This window comes from Epinephelus lanceolatus, chromosome 3, assembly GCF_041903045.1.
Source record: "Epinephelus lanceolatus isolate andai-2023 chromosome 3, ASM4190304v1, whole genome shotgun sequence".
Classification (NCBI taxonomy): Eukaryota; Metazoa; Chordata; class Actinopteri; order Perciformes; family Serranidae; genus Epinephelus; species Epinephelus lanceolatus.
This window is the reverse complement of record NC_135736.1, coordinates 7943690-7961913: the sequence shown is the minus strand read 5'-3', so window position 1 is coordinate 7961913 and position 18224 is coordinate 7943690. Positions and strand designations below refer to the sequence as shown.

The 18224-nt window shown below is 41.0% G+C and overlaps 1 protein-coding gene across 7 annotated transcripts in view; it reads left to right on the top strand.

Moving 5' to 3' along the window:
• apbb2b (amyloid beta (A4) precursor protein-binding, family B, member 2b) overlaps nt 1-18224 on the top strand; it is a 67345-nt gene that overhangs the window by 13441 nt on the left and 35680 nt on the right. For all 7 annotated transcript variants that reach the window (XM_078164243.1, XM_078164240.1, XM_033623781.2 and 4 more), the window contains exons 2-4: nt 11949-12055; nt 14534-14600; nt 16024-17088. In XM_078164243.1, coding sequence (XP_078020369.1) covers nt 16041-17088 — 1048 coding nt within the window. In that variant the 5' untranslated portion in view covers nt 11949-12055; nt 14534-14600; nt 16024-16040. The remainder of the gene's footprint in view (nt 1-11948; nt 12056-14533; nt 14601-16023; nt 17089-18224) is intronic.

The window sequence follows — 18224 nt, the reverse complement described above, 5'->3', positions numbered from 1 at the left end:
GGGCGTGACTGGCGTGACATGTAACCCAACAGCATCAGGGTTTAATGTAACATATAACATAAGTGTCGAGCCGCACTTCCTAAACAATAACAATGGTCTATCATGGCAATAACAAAATTTACCGTCCATATTAGGCCTACATGGTGGTTGACCTTGTCATTTGCTCAGAGGGTAAGGAGCTCCTGGAACTCATTGTCTCCCCAATTTGCAGATAATTTTGATTGCTGTCTTATATCTTTGAGTTAGCTGCTAACTGCTTCTAGCTGCTTTTGAAATATCCTGGTAGCTTGATGCACACATAACACATCGTCAAAACATCACACTCGTCTCGTCCTGCTGGCTCACACTTTAACACAGATGTTGATTTGGCACTGTTACTGCCACCACTGATGGCCTGAAGGTGAAACAACTCTGTCCCACCATTCTATGTTTGTACCTTTTATGCAGAACAGCAAGGTGAATTAATAGCATAGCATTCCTGCCTTGAACAGGCAGTATAAAAAGAACTAGTGTTAACCTTGAGGGGAACTGGAGGGTGGGCGTGACGCCTCGGCAACAACCCTGCCCTGCCCAAGTGGGTCGGGACACTGCTATCAGGACGCTGTTACTCCACAATACTTTTACATTGCAAAAAGTTGTTTGCTGATATATTAATGCTTGTCCACCCCTTAAATTCAGGAAGGCTGCGTGACCCCCCTGTGAATCTTTGGTGACCCCTTGTGAGGGTTGGGACCCCCAGGTTTGGAACGAGTGCTCTAAGTAATAGTTAAGGCAGCACAACACATTTCTTTTCACTGCTTCTATGCCTTCAGTACCGGTGTTAAATGTTAGCAAAGTCAGCCAAACTACTTTTGGACTGAAAGCTGGTACAACCTCCTCTATTGTCCACTGTGATTGATTCTTGGCTAACAGTGCTATTAGCAGCAGGAGATGCTTCGTGGCACGCTAGGATTTTATAACTAAGCTATGACCAGAATGGGCCCTTTTTATTTCTCTGACTGTGTGGAAATCTAATATCTTCACATCTGTGATGATCAAAGGCATTTAAGTATCCGTGTCGAATTAAAAACATGAGACTCGTGTTGACTGTTGTGGGAGTTTAGTGTGGGGTGGCTGCTTTGCAAGGGTCACTGAACTGAACGGAGGCCGTGAATAATACATTGCTCATGATTGTAGATGAGGGGTGTTGAAGAAAATTACCAGCAATGATATTGAGTCTTTATGGAAAATTATAAAAAGTATTCATAGATAAGAAAAAGCAGGGACCACAAGCACATGACAGATTAAAATACAGACGTGGCTCTACTTGTTGTTCTCTGACTCTACTCTTGGCACAGCTTGTTGCCTTCAGCATCGCGTCCAGGAAAGAGCTGTGGTCTCATTACGGTGAAGTCGCGCTGGCTGCATGACTGCCTCATGTGAGTCGCAAAGAGAGCACAGGCATTAAATGCTGAAACGGGACTTCCCTCATGTCAGTGTTTGTGGTGTACTCTTTCTCCCCTCCCTCGACCTCCCCTCACCCACAGGAAAGAGGGGCTGGGTGAAGCAGGGAGGAAGAGAGGGAAGGGGGGAGATGTCTGGGAACGGGGGAGGGGTAACAGCACATTTGCTCCCAAGTTTCCCAAATCCAGGAAATCATCTCCTGGCTTCTGTTTCTGCAGTGTTTCTTCTCCACGTCACAGAATTTCAAAGTCAGTGAATGTGTGTTGGGTGAGATTTCAGAGTCTGTTACAAAACCCTTTAACCCCTGTCACCCTTAGGAGTTCTTTTGGCTTTTTAACTACTCAGCCTTTCACTCTGTAACGTCCTGTGTCTCAATCAGGAAAGTGTTTTGATTGTGGCAGGTAAATAAGTAACTTTGTGTGTGTTCTTTGTCACAGGTGACACATTTCTGTTTAAGTATATACGGTATATATGTACAGACCACTCACCCTCACCTTTGTATTTTATTTACCCTCATTGTTGCAGCCCTTAGTTTGCTTTGGGTCAGTGAATGAAACGTGTACACACATGCAGTCACAAATGGTCATCACTCAACTTTGTTCCCCAGGTGTGTGTGTGTGTGTTTTGTCTGCTCCTTTTGTTAACCAATTAGTTTTTTTTGTTGCCCCCAGTCGCCCGGACCCACCCACCCAAAAACAGAGACATGCCTGAGATTCTTTGGCACACCCTGAAAATTCCTCACTGCTTTCCGTTCTTTTGTGGTCATTTTGTCTCTCACTCTCCCGCCCATGGAAGCCACGCCAGCAGAAAATGATACCTTTTAGCTGTATGTATGCAGTACATTGAGACATTCATAAATTCACACACACACACACACACACACACACACACACACACACACACACACACACACACAACAACGAAGACTCTGTAAGTCTTTGCGTGGACTTTAACTATACAAGTGGAAATATAGCTGGGCTATTTCTGTCTGTCCTTCACACTCACCATACACTGCTGCTGCAAGGACAATGTATGGCCATGGGAGCATGCTCAAACCACAGAGCTCTCTCTGCAAGCAGTGCCTGACTGTGTGCGCGCCCGTTTGTTTGTCTGTACACAAGATTGTTTGTTTAGGCTGCAGTCTCATTCAGAGTGTTACTTTGTCTCTGTTATTTCCCGTTATTGACAATAAAAGGATACACACACACACACACACACACATCCTGGGCCTCCTTGCCGTTCTTCCGCTGTTATTCTGGAACCAGATTCTGTAGATGGCTATTGTTTTCCTCTCTGCTTCTTCCTTGTTTTTGTGAACACACACACACACACACACACACACACATACACACACACTGAGCTTGGGAGAAATATATCTCCCAATCTGTGGTGCACCAGACTGGACCAGTCACCAGCCGTCTGTTAGCTCTGTGCAGGGCTGATTGATGTCTGTTTTTCTTTTTTTGACTCTAGCCACTTTGATTCATCTTGAATCTGCAAAATATTTAGCTCCTCATATTAAATGACCAAGAATAAAATAAACATGTCTATTATAAGAACATCTGAATGAATGTAGCTTGAAGTGTGCAACAAAAAACAGAAAAGAGAAACAGAAACAAGAAAATGGTCGGGTAAAAACAGAAACTAAGTTACATCAGTAATTCTTGTTAAATTATAAATAGGGATGCACCAATTGTGAAATTCTGGGCCAATCCTGATGTTTCAAATAACAATTTGGCTCATAGCAATGCCAATACTGATACTTTTGTTGTTATTTATTTAGTTTTTGTTATTTATCCCCCCCTTTGTACCAGGGAGACAAACAAAGCTTCATTAAAACATAGCTGAACTGTTTTAAAGTCATTCAGTCCTTTATAACACTGTCTATGAATGAGCACAAATTCAGTCATATACATTTGTAAAACAATATTGAATACAACCTTCTTTTGCATGAAAAACTAGCTTTCTTCCTGCCGATTTCAACACACATTTGTTCTTCACAATGTAGCGTTATCAGAAAAGAAATAGGGTGCATCCCCACACGCATTGATCATGAGTCCTTTCGTCCCGTCGGTGAATGCCATCTTATTTGCCGATAGGCTAGTATCAGTCAACAAATAGAATCTCATCTGATACCGATGTTTTTGGATAATAAATCTGTGCATCCCTATAGCCTGAGTAGACAATAATAATCAGCGTACACAGAACCAGTTGCACAACTCAGTGAAACAAACAAAACATTATAAAAACAACTGCTAAGATTTCCTTTCTGATATCTTTTCATGTATTATCTCTTTATTCTACAGTTTGGAAGCACTGTTGAAAATGCTGCATCACCACTTTTGTTAGGACTGTGGCTCTGATCATCAAAGCCTGCAGTTGGGGATCCGAGTGAACAAATAGGCACATAAAACAACAGGGTGTCTGCAATGCAGGCGAAACCATTTCAAGCTTTATATACAATCAAAAGGGCTTAAAAATCAGTTGTGATTAATACAGGGAGCTAAATATGCTTTGCTTTTAGTTTGGTCAGGAGTCTAGCAGCAGGATTTTTAAAAAGCTTTAGCCTCTCAAAAGTGCATCAGTATGGATTATATAATAGGCTGTATAGACATAGTGGTTGGAATGTGAAGAGCTATCCAGCTATGGTAATATATGTCGTTGGTTAGGAGTGTTGCTAACTTCTCAGTCTTGTAGTGGAAATAGTTTGCAGCTAAATGAGGATCCAGCCCACTCTGCAGCCAATGAAAATAAAGCCATGAAAGATCTGGGAAGATTGCCTGCTATTGTACAGCTGGCTTACACGTTCACGTCCTGATCCAAAAGTTAGAAAAACACCCAGTTGTGTTTTCCATTCTGCACGCCTTGCCTTGTTGACACAAATCCATCCATTTTGTTTTCGATGGCCGGGCCTCTAACTGCGACAGTTTTTGCTTTCTTGTCAGTCTTTTTTGGTAACAGATGGGGTTTCTCACTAGCAGAGGGGGGAGACGAGAATAGGAGGGGAAGAGTGGCTGTAAATCAGGGTTGTGGAGAGAAACGGGTGGTTTTATGAGAGTTTACAGACCTTCTTCACTTTTAATGAGAAAAGACAGCAATTCTCTTCTAGACAAACAAAAGAGGGAGGGGAGATAGAAGATGAATGTGGCGCAGGCTAGGAGAGGAAGAGGAAGGGGAGAGGAAATGGGCAAGAAAATGGGATAAAGGAAAGAGGTAAAAGTCAAGTGGGATTAGCAAAGGAACTGGAATGGCGAGAAACCTTGAGAGGGAAGGGCAGGAAGAAGGGATGAGAGGCCTATCAAACTGTTGGCAGGCATCCATTTGGCGTATGAATCTAAAAGCAATCTGTCTCTGCCTCGCTCCGTCCAGAGTCTGGTAAACGTCGGTGGTTACACACAGCACACACGTAAAAAAGAAAGAGGGAGAGGTGGAGTGTTTGCAGCTGCTTCCTTCAGTCTTGGTGGAACCAGACCCCACAACATACTTAACACCATACAGCACTGACAACATGTAGCAGCACACACTGGGTGGGTTGGTCAGTGGGTCAGGAGTCAGAGGTTACAGTCATGCTGTGTCACATCCTATATCTTATTACCCACTTTCCAAATGTGTGTTTTTGTCTCTCTGTCTGTGTGTGTGTGGGGGGGGTGTGTGTGGTAACATAGTGTGTCTGTCTGTGTCTCAGTTTTTGCCCATGCATGTTACTGTTTACAAGCGAGGCCATGTGGAAGGTTCACCCTCATATTTACTACTCGTGTGTGTTTGTGAATGAGTGTTTGTCTCTGTGTGCTGTCAGTGCCAATGCTGCCCTGCCCACAGACAGGCCCTGTAATTATGCTTAGACCCCCACTTCCACAGCAGAGGGCTGCAGGGAGCCCATCATGGCTGCTGAGACCCAAAACAGCCCCTACGATCACTGTCATCCCATCCAATTTGAGGCCATATCCAGATGTGAGAAAGTCACAGTTTTAGTGCATACTTGCTGCCATGCCGTAACCCCACCCATGTGTAAAAACTTTACATTTTGCATTTAACATCTGTCAGAAGGGAAAAGAAATGTTATGGCAACTTCGGTGCAGTCTGTAGTTAGTGTTTGGACAGTGACACATTTTGTTGTTTTGGCTCTACTCCAGAACTCTGGGCTTACAATGAAACAGTCATTATGAGGTTAAAGCGGTAACTTTAAGGGGGAAATCCATTGATATTATACATCAAAGTATGTTTACAGTTCTTGGGGAGGCATATGTAGCAGATGAATTGATATGGTTGGGGTTGTAGAAGTTTGAAAATGGCAAAAATCTGGGCGTGTGGCTATAAAAAGACGTGAGGTTACCAGACCTCAGTACTCTGCTCCTCATCTCTGCTTCAGGGTAGCAGGGCTCAAAATAATTTTTCTGTGTACATGCACTGTAACTTTCAAAATTACATGCATCTTTTTTTTATATATATATATTTTTTAATCTTTTTATTTTTATCTGCAATTTGGCCGCAGCCATGGCCAAATCCAACCAAAATTACAGTAACGTACAGTAAAACCACCTCAAACTTCATATGGTCATAGGAACATTTTGAACAGCTTCTCAGCAAATGTAATATGGAAACATTTTATCATATTAGGACTTCTTTGGTGTCATTCACTTCAGTTGTATATGATTATTTTTCATGTTAATGAATGAATATTCTGAACTAATTGATCTCTACACTTCAGCAGCTTTCAAGGGTTTGTGAAACTAAATGTGACACTGGAAGATAGTGGGGTGGGGGGGTCATGATTTATTTTTCTTGAAAATATTTATATTCAAAAAGATATGCAAAAAATATTTATATAGAAAAATATTAAATATCCAACTTAAAACTTACTTCAGTCACAGCTGGCATGGCCGCAGTGTTTACATGGTGGTGGTGCTGTGCTGCTCTGTTTTGTCTGTTCATGTGCTGTCAGTCCTGTTTTTGCTCCAGTGTTATCTGCTCTAAATGTTCCTCAATGCTTGAGTAAATTGTCGTGCAGTGTCCGTAGACTGTGGTTTGTGAGCATGTCAAAAGTGTTCATTGCACAAGTCTCATGGTCAGTATGTGAGTTGGCAGCATGTAGAGCTGAGATTCATGTGCTTATCTTAAATTTGATGTGCGTTATCTTGCACATGCATATGGAATTTTGAGCCGACTGACTCAAGGCTTTATAAGCCAATACTAGCTTAAGACACCTGAATGTCTCACCAAACTGTCGCTGGTTGAGTTGCATTGTTTTTTTGTTGTTGTTGTTTACACAACAAAGAAGAATGCATGGAATATGAAAGACGGTATCTCAGGTTCTGCTTTTTCTCTTTCTCTTTAAACTATCCAACATAAGTTCGACAATATTAAAACAATGGTGAATTGGTGGAGTACTCTATCAAGCTTTAACTTCAGGGTGTTATGTCCACATTAACTTAACAAAAACACAAAGATACCCCTTTTTGACATACTCTCCTCCACTTTTTAGAGCAGCGGTTCCCAAACATTTTTAGATCACAGCAAAGGAAATACTTTGTCATGGCCCTCACCAAATATAGCATGCATTTACATAAATTCTAACTGGTTTTAACAATTTTAGATATTATATGACCGTATACATTAAAGGAACAGTATGTAGGATTAAGGGGATACACTGGCATAAATGGAATGTTAAGTGTATAATAACCTAATGATAAGAATCATATTTTCATTACATTAGAGTGAGTAGTTTATATCTACATGGGGAGCAGGTCCTCGTCTACATTAGCCCAGAATGGACAAACCACACTCTCGCTCTAGATAGGGCGTTTTTTTTCTGGTGTTGGCCACTGTAGTAAGCAGCCCCTTCGCAACAAGCATTGCCAGAAAAACACAGATTTTTTAATGTAAAACGGCTTTATTTAGTGTTGTTACCTGTTTAAATCACAGGTCAGTTTGTTCTGTAGAGGAAGAGACCTCTGTGGATCATTTGGCTCCCACTTAAATCCTCCTGACCAATGAACACTAAAGGAATTCTAACTGGGAGAAGTTTCAGCTGGTTGCAATCCGCACTCCTCACCACTAGATGCCACTTAATCCCCATAAATCTGACACTGCTCCTTTAAATGATGTAGGCATGTTTACAGTCATTCAGAACAAAAGCCAACAGGTGCTCTGCCGATTTACAGATAAATATTTAAAATGCACAGGGGATCAATAGGGGACTGAGTTTTAAAAAAAGGCACTACTATTTCATATACTGTATACTTAATCTGACTGTGAACACCCCTTAAACACCTTTATCACTTGCAGTGAGTCTTGTACTAAGGGTTGGGTAGACCTCGATTACACGTACCGCATTCATCCAACCTGTAATGCCAAGTCAGTAGCAACATGTTATGGGAAATGATTCATACATTTTTAGTAGACACTGTTTCATACACTGTCTCACACACACAAACACACACACTCATGTTCCCAGGTATGCGGACTTGTTGCAGCAGGATTCAAGGAACCTTGCCTTGTAATTTTAATCCCAGAATACAGCATTTTTATTGCTGTGTTCTGAATAACTTTATACATCATCCTTCTTACCTTGCCTCGGTCCTTGGCAGTTTATATACTAAAGTGCTGAAGGTTTTTATTTGGCTCTTTTTTTTATGAGCATTTGTTAATCACTAGTGCTTTTTCACAACATCAGTGATTCCTAAAGACTGAAAGATTTCTGACGTGATATCTCTCTTAGAGCCACTGCTTAAGCCATTAGAGAAAATACATTACAGTTCACACAGCTGGTTTGAGGTCAGAATTATACAGCTGCTCTTCAGATGGTTTACCTTTTTACTACAGTCTGTGAACACCTGGTGTTGCGAGACAAACCATATATTGTTGGTCTGTTATGTCAGTAAATAGTGTTGGCTCAGTATAGGGCTGCAGCTAATGATTAGTTTAATTGCTGATGAGTCTGTTGATTATTTTCTTGATTCACTGATTAGTTGTGTGGTCTATAAAATCAGAAAATGATGTCCTCACGTCTCCTTTTGTCCACAACCCAAAGACAGTCAGTTTACTGTCATAGATGAATAAAGAATCCAGAAAATATTTACATTTAAGAGACGTTTTCTTTTAAAGAATAACACAAACTCATTAATCAGTTATCAAATTACTTTAATCTATTAGTTGACAACCAGTTTGATAAAATTGTTCTGACTCTAGCTCAGTATAAGACTGTTGTTGCAGGAGATCAAGTGTTCTTCAGTATGTTGGATAGATTTACCAGTCAAGTGATTCAGCACTCATAGAAGTATGCACTATTCATAACTTTGAGTGGTTACATAAACTTGTAAAAAACATGAGGGTTATGTAAGCCTGGAGTTTTATTTTTCTTTATTGTATTTTAAGTGGACAATTTTGCAAGTTGGAAAAAAACAATAAGTATATGTGTCCCCCCCCCCCCCCCTCTTAAATGTCATGTCTGAATATCCACATCTTGACAGCATGACACAGGCCCTGATGTTGCCATTTCTCCATGGGCTTAGAGTTCCTGATCTGATAATATTGACTTTTAGCGGTTTGCATCTGTAATGATCAACAAAAGCTTATACTGTGTTTGCTCAGTTTAGTTACAGATGATGTGACAGATTGATTAACTGCATTCCACTTTGTAATCAAGCATGCAAAATGCCAAAAATATAGAGCCAAGCTAATTACATAACGGCATTATTACTGCCTTATTTATTGAAGGTGACAAAACTGTAAATCACTACATGTCCTTCAGACAGTCAGTAAAGCAACAGCTTACACAAAACACTACAATTAGCTTGATGGATTAGGGATTAAAATGCTTTTCTTTGCGTTCAGTTCACTGAATAAAACTCCTTTCTCAATTCATGCATTTCATTCCTTCTTCTTTTTTCATATCAATCACAGCACGCACCCCAGTTGCTGCAAGCTCTATGGCCTTTATGTATAACATAATATACATGAAGGCCAAATCACATGGAAAACACGTGTTGCATTTTAAGACAGCTGCTGTATGTGTGCACCAGCACAAGATGTTCCTGAAAATCTGCAGATGTCAGTAGTTGTGTGTTTGCTGATCGGTCTGTTCCTTGTCATTTTAAAAAGTACTTTACTGCTGGAAAGATGGTGTGTTTTTTTTTTTTTGTTTGTTTTTTTTGTGTGTGTGTGTTTTTTATAGAACTAGGCTGTCTAGAAAACAGAGGAAAAGGTTTGTGGCATTGCTTAAGCAGTAGAAAACCTACAACTACCAGAATGCAGTACACCAAACTGGACCAAAGAACGATATGGCAGCTGGCTGGTAACAAACGATCTCGTATTACAGTTAAACAGTACAATAAATATGCTTCTGAAAACGTTGAAGGCAAGAAATAGGAAGTGAAGTAACAAAATCTTTGTTATATTTGATCAGCACTGCTTAGTTTTAGTTTTAGTTTAGTTAGTTTTGATCTCATTTATTTCAGCCTCTGTTTTTCACAATACAGTACAATACAGTATGGTGCCAACTTCCTGTTCACAAATTCTCATATTACAGCCAAACAGTGTACTAAAATATGTTTCTGGTGTCATTTTATATGAGAAACAGGCCATGCAGTCACAGGATCTTGGTTTATTTTTGATCAGCACTCCATTTGATAAGTTTGTTTTGATACTGAGACAGAGAGAGACAGGCAGCTCTTTTCTTGATCCACTTGTGCTCTTTGCATTCATACTGGCGGTACAAAGATGAGGAGGTACAATTTGTAGTACAATCTGTAGTTTGTAGTACAGTCTGTAGTTGCAGAAACATCCAAAAATCTTAACAAAAATCTGCGGAATGATGCAGTGGATTTTTGCCAACTTTCCTTTTTTTTTCTTGCCCATATGTCCTTGTGTATTACTCTGTGTCCCCTTGGAGGTTTTTACAGGTCCATGAACGCAAGTTCATCCAAGTGCAGGCGGAACTCTTAATGAGTTCTTTTTTTCCTCAACAGCAGTTTGTTGAGTTTTGAATCACAGGGTGGATAATTAATCAAATGATCAGATCAGATCAGATGAGATCGATGGATGAGAGGAGCAGTACCTGCAGGAACAAACATAGACCCAGCACAATAAATGGTTAAGTTTCACTGCGCCTGATGTTCCGCTGCTCTGTCTGTGCCCACAGTACGCTCTGCGCTGCGAGAGTGTGGAGCAAATAATAACCCAGCGGTAAATATATTCCAACAGTGCTCCTAATGAATGGTCCAGCTCTACAAATAGAAAATCAAAACGTGGTGGCAGATGTTTTAATTGTGGTTGGCGGCCACAAACAAATGAATGTGTGGGAAACCCTGTTTACATATACTAGTACCCACACTGTTACGATACAAAGCTGGTTGAAAATTGTTTTAAGTATCCCTTTAAGACTGATAAAAGAAAGAAATATGTCCAAGGCTTAAGATGCACTCATTAAAGGAAAAGCAAAGGGAGAAGATGAGAGAAGATATCTTATTTTTATTTATTTAGATCCCCATTAGTCACTACCAAAGTAGCAACTACTCTTCCTGGGGTCCACAAAAGATAAAGACAAGAAGGAAGCAGTGGTTTAGTCCTTTGGCTGCAAGTGGAGGACATTTCTGTAAAATCTATCTGCAGGGAATTCTGTCATTATGCAGACACATGAGAGGAATTAGTTTAGGGTAAATATCCAAATGGCTGTATTTAAAACAATACACTGATCAGACAGTTTTTGTATCTTGGCCAGTAACACTGACTGCTATTGCCATTTGAGGATTTGCCTGATTTCCAAACCCTAATGACAGTTTGATCATCATGCACTTAAATGTTTCAATGTTCTTGCAATCATCAGCACAGTTTTATCTTTGCCAGTGCAGCTGTGATGCAGCCAGGGATTGTGTGATTGTAATTGATTAGATCTTTAAATTATGTTAATTTGGAATGATCTGTTTGCAGTGGTGAGTATCAGCTGTTAATTGAGCTAAAAGATCAATACGATGGGATTACATTTCTTTCAGATGTTACAACTTTATTCCTCAAAAATCATTCCAGGTGTTTTTTCAGCCTCTCTGCCAGGGATAAGTGGAATTTTATGGGCCCCTTTAACTATGCTTATTATTTTTCTCTCCACTACTCATAGTGGTTGTGTGTTGGTGAGAAGTGTCCACAAGTCTTGACTGCATTATGCAGTAATGTGTGTGTGCGCTGGTTGTTGGAAAGCGGAGCAGGGGGAGTTTACAAGTCTCCTGTGGCATTAAGTTTATGATGGTTCCAGTCAGCGAAGGGTTGGCAAGACTGCACCAAAGAAAGAAATATGAGCTCTATACAAAATGAGCCTTATGTTCACTCACACACACACACACACACACACACACACACACGCACCTTGTGTATTAATGTTTGATCAAGGTTGTGAATAATTGATGTGTCTTTATTATTTGTCCCTCTGGTGTCCTGCAGTCCTCTCTCTCTTCGTTCACCCCTCCCTCTTTCTCGCTCTCATTAATCCTGTTTTATGTTTGTCTCTCCCTCAGGACGCTGCTGCTTCACTGAAGGCCTTGTGATTGGACGAAGAGAGAACCACTGACTACCAGTATGGATGCGCTACATCCTGGAGTTTCCCACAATCCTTAGTTCTCACGTAAGTAGCAACTATAAAAGGGCTTCTTTCAAGTCTGTATGTTTTAAACATAAAAATAGGCTCTTGTTAGCCCTTCAAGCTCATAGAAATTGTTGTTCTTCCTGTCATAACTGAAAATATAGGCCTGGTACTACTTTTATTATTTACAAGCATTGCTTTGTGTTGTCCATAAATATAGGATGGTATTCAGACATGGTAAAGGTATGGTATTTAGATCATTTTAGAACATCTACGCTAAGCTAACCCCAGTGAATATAACTTAGTTACACTTCCTGTAAATACTTCACAGTAAAGCCATTATTAATTCTCATTTACTATGAAGCAGCAAAGGGCTCTTTCACACCTACCTTGTTTGGTCTGAACTTTGGGACTTTTCAGTTTGAGCTGAATAGATAGCTGAATCTTGGTCCAAGTAACAGGGTTGTCTCTGTCTATTATCAATTGATAAGAGTAGCGTGGCACCTCAGTGCGTAGTGTGTTTGGTTTAGCGACAGAGTAGAAATTAGCAGTAAAGTTGTCAAGTGGTAGTAAATGTACAGTTTGAGTTTGTCCATAAACAATGCAGCATAACAAAATGAGACAAGGTGGCACATGAGGAGAGGAGGAAGAAGTCATAAAAACTCCGAGACGATGAGAGAGAGAGGGGATATGAGAGGATAGGAGAGCTTGTCACTCACGTAGGTGATGATGACAGGACATAGGCATGTCATGTATTGTTCTTAAGTGCATTTACATAATTGCAATGTGAAACCAAAACTAACTGGATTATATGTATACAGTGTAACAAATATGCAAACCATGCTTCGGTCTTTTAGGTGTGAAAGGGCCCTTAAGCAGAGTTTTCCCTAAATCTAAGGTGGACTACTGAAGCCAAATTGGAGCATTATTGTTGTTTGGATGAGCAAGCATACTCACCTCATCCATAACAGTTTGGTAGAGCAGCACAGACAGTCATGCACGCAAAAAAAAAAAAAAATGCAGTGCATTGTCAACAGATCTTCCAATAATATTGGTTCCCTGCTCCCATCAATTGAATCATTGTATCACAAACACCCCATCAGAAGAGCAACAAAAATAAAAAGGTCCTTGCTCATCAAATCATCCCATGTCAAATACAGCTTTTTTCCCACTGCAGTAAGGACTCTGAACACCTCTCGCAAACCCTCAGTGCGTTTACATGACATTAGAGAACATTGATTCATTGTGTTTGTCCAACTAAAACTAGATTTTTAAAATACATGTAAACACGTAAGTCTGACTGAAATCGTACCGAATCGAATTTCTCAAAGTCGGACTAACACACTCAGATAATGAGACTGGGAGTCAAATTACTTCCGCATGTAAACAGTCAGTCGGACCCAAACCGGCCAAGGCGCTGTCGAAAGCATTAAATGCAAAACATTTTCAAACAGAAGAAGAAGCAGGTAATAACATGGCGGAATCTACATCCAGAGCCATGCATTTTTGGACCGATGAAATGTACAGAGTAAAGTTGTCTACCATGGTACAAGTTTGCTGCTAGCTAACCATAGCTAACTTGTTGGTTGATTGTTTGGTCTGTGATGTAATAAGCCAACCCGAAAAATGTCCAATACTAACAAGCTGAAAGGGGGCATATCACCACCTATTGTAGCGGAGTCAGACATACTTAGATCAATAAATCGATTCCCCTCCCGTGCTTGTATACTGGGACAAGGACAGTAGTCCAATTAAATGCCCTAGTTGAGCTATAATCATAGCTCGACTTAACTGTGCATGTAAACGCACTGACAGACAGTCATACTGCACTGGAACTTCATGTCAGTCATGCATATTGTGTGTGAATTTTGTCTTGTAATGTCATGTGACTAATGTGATGTGATGTTATTTTGTCTGTAAATGACACTGATATGTATTGAGCTTACCCACCACGACAACAAATTCCACTGACTTCAGCCATGTGGTCCATAATAAACGACTGATTGATTAAAACTTACAGAAGACATTATATCATATCCAGATAGGCAACACCTTTCTGTGTGCTGTGTACCCTCCATGTGTTAAGTACCGCTGTAGCTTCACTGTTAAACAGGAAATGCAATGTAAATAAATACAAAATACAAAAATACTCTGGAAAGCCACCTTAGAATTTGATGAACAGGGAAAACCCTTTCTTCTGTGCATTCAGTGGTCGATCATGTGGTATAGTTGATGTGTATTAACACGAGGAACAGTCCCTCACCAAACAAACAATCCCTATGAATTGACTACTTCCTTGTGTATCACTCCTGAATGCCTCTTTTATAATATCTATGATTTTGATGGTGTTTAGAGTCCCCTCACTGCCTTTCAGTGTTATGCTGTCTCCATAGAAACCGGCTATAGTTGGGTTCTACATGGATGAATGTGGTCTCCGAGGGCAACCCGAGAAGTTTTCAGGATTCTTTGCATTCTTCGTCTGATCATTCTTTTACTTCTTTTTCCCTCTGTTGTGTTCAGATCTGCAGCTGAGTCTACTGAACCCTGAGCCGTGACCAGCGCCAGTCTTTGACTGACCTCCTGTCAGGTACAACACACAGACACACACACAAACATGCTTTCACGCATGCTGTGTTTAGCGTTCAGTAGGAATGAAAACCTCTATAATCGTACCTCTTCATGCTGAGTGGTTCCCCATCCCTGCTCTGCAGTAATATCTCTCAGGAATGTAAAGGATACGCCTGCCAGTAGTCTGTGTTTTTGTTAATGTCAACAAATCCCTTGAAAAGGCCAAAACCAGCGCTGCATCTGTCCTTCTCAGTCTCAATACATTCTAGCCTTCCTGCCATGTCTGTGGTTTTCCTACAACAGCTGGGTAATGTAGTCTTTAGCAACCAATGCTCAAACAGGACTAAATCATGTATTTGTTGGGTACTACTTTCAATTGTGGATTTGGTGCATTCATTAATATTTACAGCGCCAGAAACCAGGAGGAAAACACTACTATACACGGCATCATGCTTTAGCTACGCAGACAATAGTAGTTGTTAGTTGCTTTGGTCTTTTCATAGGTTTTGTTCCCAAGAAAGAAACAACAGAATATTACTGGACCTTTTAAGGATGTTTTAATACATTCAGCAGACTTGAGTTGACCTCTGTCTGATTAAGGCTCTGGTATGATTAATTAGGTTTCTATCAATGTACGAACCAAACTAAAAGAAAAACAGCCCCAGGCTGCATCATTGTTATCAACTATTGTAGCATTTTTTCAATTAAGATTAAATATTAATAGTAAACACTGCATATTTTGCATGCCCGGATATATTTCTTTCCGCAGGCATTTTGCACCTTTAATGATTATAAACTTGCACATCAGGGGCCTCATTACAGAAAAGTATCATAATTGCCTGCCTACCTTAAAGGTCCAGTGTGTAGAATTTAGAGGCATCTATAAGCAGAAATGTAATGTTTCATAAGTTTATAATTACTTTAAACTAAGAACCGTTGGTTTTCGTTACCTTAGGATGAGCTGAAATTATATATATGTTTACAGATAGCACAGTTAGTAGCAGTGGGGCTCCATGCTAGCTCCAACAACTTTATGGACAATCACAAAGGGACGGGGCTTAGCAAACGTCAATTAGGAAACATGTTTCTGTAATATCAAAAATCATAAATGTCATTCTAAACTGAGATAGGATAGGATTTGAAACTCAGAAAGTTTCTGTGATGAGGCCCCTGTTTTGTAATTCTCCCCATGCAGTGAGCCAGTCATGAATATTTGCATACTCATGTACAGTTTGATGAAAAAAAATATGTTAATAGTCCATCTGATGCCATAGCAGTTCTTTATTTACGTTACATGTTTAACTTGATATAATATTGTATTCGTTTTTTAGGCAGAAAATGGTCTGTTAATTTTTACAGAGTTACAGTATATTGTGTTAACATAAATGCATGTGTGGATTTTAATGTATTCACTTCCTGTTCCCCCGGTCTTCCTCTTTCAGGTGATCTGTCTTGTGCCATGATGATGTCAGTAGATGTGACCAATCGTAACGGCCCCGCTGCCACGCCTCCCACCTCACTCAGCCTCCGCTCTTCACACAACCAGCTGTTGAGCAGTGATGTCGTCAAACAGGGCTCCGCCACGCCTCCCAAGTGTCGCAAAAAGTATGCACTTACCAGTATCCAGGCTGCCATGGGTCTCGGAGAGGCAGCCCCATCTTCATCATCCCCATCATCCCCGTCACAGTCTTTAACCCCCAACAATCCCAAATTAGCCAAGAACGGAGTGAACCAGCTCCGCAAGGCTGGTCAGGATCACAACAAAAACACAACCGGCTCTGACTTGACGGACCTGGAGTCAGAGAGTACAGCAGATGACCTCAATGTCAACACAGCTGAGGAGGATGACAGTCACACTCTCACCAATAATGATCGAGAGGATGATGTCATCGAGCAAGACGTTGAACTGCACTCAGACACAGACACTGACGCACAGCCCGAGCAGAAAACTGAATCAGACATAGACTGTAACATTAACACGACTACGGAGCTCAAACTGAACGGCAACTCGACAGATTCAGGCTTTGACCTGAACAATGAGGCCGAGGAGAGCGATGACATCAGCATTCTGTCTGAGAAAGAAATGATGTCAAAGATGAAGACTGAGGAAGATGGGGACGAGGTGGCAGAGGAGGAGCAGGAAGACGAAGAGAAGAAACCTTTACTGATGATAAAAAGTGAGTCTCCTGTGAAGAACCACAAAGTTTCTTCAGGTCTGGAGCTCATCTCTGACCTCCACTCCAACCTCAAGCTCCTCAAATCAGGCAAGGACTCTCCAGTGCCTCCTCCTCCCTCCCCACCTAAGCAAGTCAGCCCAGAGGACACCCCCCTGCTCTCTGTGGCCTCCTGCTCCTCCTCTTCCTCCTCCTCTCCAGAGACGAAGAAGGACAGAAGGACTGGAGCAAAGACAGACTGTGCTTTGAACCGCATCCAGAATCTGAACCCCAGTGATGAAGAGTTGAGTTGGACCACATTGTCCCAGGAGAGCAACTCCCCAGAGGAGACAGGTACACACATTAACACACACAACACATACTGCAGAAGTACACTTCACAGCCACTGTCATTTGCTGATGTTTGGCATAGTTTTCATGTGAGTGTGTGTCAGCTCCTCTGGTGTGTGATGTTTTTCTCTTGTGTGCTATGTGGTGGTTTCACCGTCCTCTCTGCTGATGACATGTTTCCATTTATGGTGACCCAAGTATGTGTGTGTGTGTGCGTGTGCAGAACTCAGACATTGCTGGAACAGAATAACAAACACTCCAGCCTCCAGTAAATCTCCCAGAATCCCTCTGGGACAGGAAGTGCCCTTGTAACCTCATGGGTGGTTAGCTAGCTAGATCAGCTGCGTCCTGTTTCATGCTGTGTCCTGAATGTGCGTGAGAAGGGCTTGAAGGCTAGTTGTGAGTTGATACAAAATCTGTAGCTGCCAGTGTCTCTCACTTTGTCTTTTTTTTTTTTTTTTTCCTCTAGAGCTGATACTCAAGAGAGAGGCTTTAGCTCCCAGTAATCCTCTGTATTGTCCCTTCCTAGTTTTGGTTTTCATCATTCTTTTTCTGAGAATATAAGCATTTGCGATCTGTAGATATTGACTGCAGGACACAGTTTGGACACACACATGCAGACAGCATTACAGCTGAGCATTTCCATATGTACCTGTTCCTATGGGTGCCATCAGAAAAGCTTAGGTTTGCATCCCACTTCTGTCCATAGGTCTGTTGGTGCAACATGCAGTTCAGTTCATTTAGTGTTACACGTTTGTATGATGTTCTAACCAACCCATCTTGATGGGCATACAATGACTGTGTTTATATGCACACTGATGTTCCACTATCATTCATAATCTGAAAATTTGGTAGGGATCATGTAAACAGCATATTCCATTTGGATACTGTGAATCAGGCCTTTTTCAGAGTGTAGCATTGTCAGATTAAGATGTGGGATATGCTGGTATTATTCTGGCTTTAGGAGCATTCTTTGGACATGTATACAGCACATTTAAATTATGCGTCTCAGTTGGGGTTTTTACCGCAGTTTGCAGCACACGGCCTCTTATCTGTTTACGGGCAGCTCTGGGTATTTTACGGAAACCAACAAGCCAACAGTTTGCAAGGCTGTAGTCGAGATTTATGTCCAAAAGAAAA